Raw genomic sequence first — 5,000 nt, forward strand, 5'->3', positions numbered from 1 at the left:
TGTGTGTGCTTGTGTGTGTGTGTGCTTGTGTGTGTGTGTGCTTGTGTGTGTGTGTGTGCTTGTGTGTGTGTGTGTGCTTGTGTGTGCTTGTGTGTGTGTGTGTGCTTGTGTGTGTGTGTGTGTGCTTGTGTGTGTGTGTGTGCTTGTGTGTGTGTGTGTGCTTGTGTGTGTGTGTGTGCTTGTGTGTGTGTGTGTGCTTGTGTGTGTGTGTGTGCTTGTGTGTGTGTGTGTGCTTGTGTGTGTGTGTGTGCTTGTGTGTGTGTGTGTGCTTGTGTGTGTGTGTGCTTGTGTGTGTGTGTGCTTGTGTGTGTGTGTGCTTGTGTGTGTGTGTGCTTGTGTGTGTGTGTGCTTGTGTGTGTGTGTGCTTGTGTGTGTAATTGTGTGTGTATGTATGTGTAATTGTGTGTGTGTGTGTGTGTGTGTGTGTGTGTGTGTGTAATTGTGTGTGTATGTATGTGTAATTGTGTGTGTATGTGTGTGTGTGTAATTGTGTGTGTATGTATGTGTAATTGTGTGTGTATGTGTGTGTGTGTGCGCAGCACCTCACCCTGTTGTTGATTATTTCTCTACAGCAGTGTGTGTAAAAGTGTTTTATTTATTAATGAATGAAGTTAAATCTTAATTATAAATATTGTAATTTATAAGATCATCACACAACGTGTTTGTCCTGATGAACTGTGGACAGAAATAAAGTCATGTTACTCTTTACAAACATTTATGTGCTCAGATGTTTACAACGTTCCTAAAGCAGGGATTAATAATGAGGCTGGAAAGATTCTGTGTTTCCCAACATGATAGTGACCACAGGAGGGCGCTGTGAGCAAAGCCACAGATCACATGATGAAGGTCCTGCGTATGTGATGTTTGTGATGTGAGCCTGTTCGATCACTGTGTGTGTGTGTGTGTGTGTGTGTGTGTGTGAAACGTGGATATTTTGTGTTTTATTTCTCTGTACTTCATTAAGCAGTGAAGGCTGCAGGTCTGTGGAGATGTTTCTGAAATGTAGCAGCTGTAGTTTCTCCATGTTCTTTGATAGAACCTCCATCAACTCCATCCTTTCTTCTCATGGTTATTTTCAGTTTAGTGTCATGTTACTGTGATTAATAACTCCAGCTCGTTTGCGACTAATGTAGAGAAGCTGTGTTCAGTGCTGTGATGATTCGATTTCTCTGTAAGTCTATTACATGATGATGATGATGATGAGGAAGAAATGATGACAGATTGTCGGTGATGATGATGTCATCGGTGGTGGTGATGATGCTGATGGTGGTGATGAAGTTTAGTGTACATGGCTGAGAGAGAGAGAGAAAGTTGAATCTGCTCTGTGGGTCTCAGCGTGATGACATTTCCACCTCTTTTAGCTGGAGTTCAGGAAGTGTTTAAGGATGCAAGTCAGGAGCTAATTTCATGGTGTCTGGTGCATGCTCCTGCCTCATCTTCTATAATTACACTTGATGATTCACGGAAGTAATCACGCAGTCTCCATTTAAAAGCAGGGGTTTTGTTGCATTAATGAGTGGAACATTGATGACATCAGACCTTCAGTTCAGCAGAAGACTTTTAGATCAACACTAACTACAGCTTCACAACCCGAGGTGCACTGGACCAGATCTTCATGGTGTTTAGTTTGTAGTCATTACAGATTAGTTTTGTAACATGAGAGAAATGATGAGTTTGATCTTCTGCTCTGAGGTATGAAGGTCATTTCAGAGTGCAGTTCAGTAGAGCTGCTTTGAGTTGTTGTATGTAGAAAGGTGTGTGTGTGTGCGTGTGTGTGTGTGTGTGTCTGTTTATTCTATCTGATCTGTTTATACACACTTCTGTAGCATTATGTGAAACATGAGACTCGTTTTCTTTACAGGAAGCCAGAGGACTTGTCCAGGGAAGTGATGCAGATCCAGCAGAGAGAACTGAGTCTCAAACAACACAACTACACTCAGAACAGCAAGTAAGAAACACACACACACACACACACACACACACACACACACAACTACACTCAGAACAGCAAGTAAGAAACACACACACACACACACACACAACTACACTCAGAACAGCAAGTAAGAAACACACACACACACACACACAACTACACTCAGAACAGCAAGTAAGACAACTACACTCAGAACAGCAAGTAAGAAACACACACACACACAACTACACTCAGAACAGCAAGTAAGAAACACACACACACACACAACTACACTCAGAACAGCAAGTAAGAAACACACACACACACACAACTACACTCAGAACAGCAAGTAAGAAACACACACACAACTACACTCAGAACAGCAAGTAAGAAACACACACAACTACACTCAGAACAGCAAGTAAGAAACACACACACACACACACACACACACAACTACACTCAGAACAGCAAGTAAGAAACACACACACACACAACTACACTCAGAACAGCAAGTAAGAAACACACACACAACTACACTCAGAACAGCAAGTAAGAAACACACACACACACACACACACACACGACTACACTCAGAACAGCAAGTAAGAAACACACACACACACGACTACACTCAGAACAGCAAGTAAGAAACACACACACACACACACACACACACACACACACACACACAACTACACTCAGAACAGCAAGTAAGAAACACACACACAACTACACTCAGAACAGCAAGTAAGAAACACACACACACACACAACTACACTCAGAACAGCAAGTAAGAAACACACACACACACACACACAACTACACTCAGAACAGCAAGTAAGAAACACACACACACACACACAACTACACTCAGAACAGCAAGTAAGAAACACACACACACACAACTACACTCAGAACAGCAAGTAAGAAACACACACACACACAACTACACTCAGAACAGCAAGTAAGAAACACACACACAACTACACTCAGAACAGCAAGTAAGAAACACACACACACACACACACACACGACTACACTCAGAACAGCAAGTAAGAAACACACACACACACACGACTACACTCAGAACAGCAAGTAAGAAACACACACACACACACACACACACACACACACACACACAACTACACTCAGAACAGCAAGTAAGAAACACACACACAACTACACTCAGAACAGCAAGTAAGAAACACACACACACACACAACTACACTCAGAACAGCAAGTAAGAAACACACACACACACACACACACACAACTACACTCAGAACAGCAAGTAAGAAACACACACACACACACACAACTACACTCAGAACAGCAAGTAAGAAACACACACACACACCTACACTCAGAACAGCAAGTAAGAAACACACACACACCTACACTCAGAACAGCAAGTAAGAAACACACACACACACACAACTACACTCAGAACAGCAAGTAAGAAACACACACACACAACTACACTCAGAACAGCAAGTAAGAAACACACACACACAACTACACTCAGAACAGCAAGTAAGAAACACACACACACACACAACTACACTCAGAACAGCAAGTAAGAAACACACACACACACACAACTACACTCAGAACAGCAAGTAAGAAACACACACACACACACAACTACACTCAGAACAGCAAGTAAGAAACACACACACACACACAACTACACTCAGAACAGCAAGTAAGAAACACACACACACACACAACTACACTCAGAACAGCAAGTAAGAAACACACACACACACACACAACTACACTCAGAACAGCAAGTAAGAAACACACACACACACACACAACTACACTCAGAACAGCAAGTAAGAAACACACACACACACACACAACTACACTCAGAACAGCAAGTAAGAAACACACACACACAACTACACTCAGAACAGCAAGTAAGAAACACACACACACAACTACACTCAGAACAGCAAGTAAGAAACACACACACACAACTACACTCAGAACAGCAAGTAAGAAACACACACACACACACAACTACACTCAGAACAGCAAGTAAGAAACACACACACACACACAACTACACTCAGAACAGCAAGTAAGAAACACACACACACACACAACTACACTCAGAACAGCAAGTAAGAAACACACACACACACACAACTACACTCAGAACAGCAAGTAAGAAACACACACACACACACAACTACACTCAGAACAGCAAGTAAGAAACACACACACACACACAACTACACTCAGAACAGCAAGTAAGAAACACACACACACACACAACTACACTCAGAACAGCAAGTAAGAAACACACACACACACACAACTACACTCAGAACAGCAAGTAAGAAACACACACACACACACACAACTACACTCAGAACAGCAAGTAAGAAACACACACACACACACACAACTACACTCAGAACAGCAAGTAAGAAACACACACACACACACACAACTACACTCAGAACAGCAAGTAAGAAACACACACACACAACTACACTCAGAACAGCAAGTAAGAAACACACACACACAACTACACTCAGAACAGCAAGTAAGAAACACACACACACAACTACACTCAGAACAGCAAGTAAGAAACACACACACACACACAACTACACTCAGAACAGCAAGTAAGAAACACACACACACACACAACTACACTCAGAACAGCAAGTAAGAAACACACACACACACACAACTACACTCAGAACAGCAAGTAAGAAACACACACACACACACAACTACACTCAGAACAGCAAGTAAGAAACACACACACACACACAACTACTCTCTCTCTCTCTCTCTCTCTCTCTCCCACTACACACTAATCTTGTTCACATTTCTAATGTGTGTGTTAATCTAACAGTGATGATGAAGGTTACACCTGGTGATGAAGTGAGATGTTTTATTGTGTTCAGGACTACAAGGCTGTATTTACACAAGTGATTAGTCACAGTGGGATGTTGATGTGATGTAGTCAATGTTCCTCCAGATGCAGTCCTCACAGGCAGTCAGTAGTCAGGAGTCAGTGTCTGATGATCAGCTGGACTACAGCAGTAGATTAGACACTGTATAA

The 5,000-nt window shown here is 42.2% G+C and overlaps 1 protein-coding gene across 4 annotated transcripts in view; it reads left to right on the plus strand.

Moving 5' to 3' along the window:
* The window catches only part of mad1l1 (mitotic arrest deficient 1 like 1), a 30,635-nt gene that overhangs the window by 4,182 nt on the left and 21,453 nt on the right, over window positions 1-5,000 (plus strand). For all 4 annotated transcript variants that reach the window (XM_060860793.1, XM_060860792.1, XM_060860791.1 and 1 more), the window contains exon 10: window positions 1,862-1,948. In XM_060860793.1, the coding sequence (XP_060716776.1) occupies window positions 1,862-1,948 (87 nt within the window). The remainder of the gene's footprint in view (window positions 1-1,861; window positions 1,949-5,000) is intronic.

Source organism: Tachysurus vachellii, chromosome 24 (assembly GCF_030014155.1).
Source record: "Tachysurus vachellii isolate PV-2020 chromosome 24, HZAU_Pvac_v1, whole genome shotgun sequence".
Taxonomy (NCBI): domain Eukaryota; kingdom Metazoa; phylum Chordata; class Actinopteri; order Siluriformes; family Bagridae; genus Tachysurus; species Tachysurus vachellii.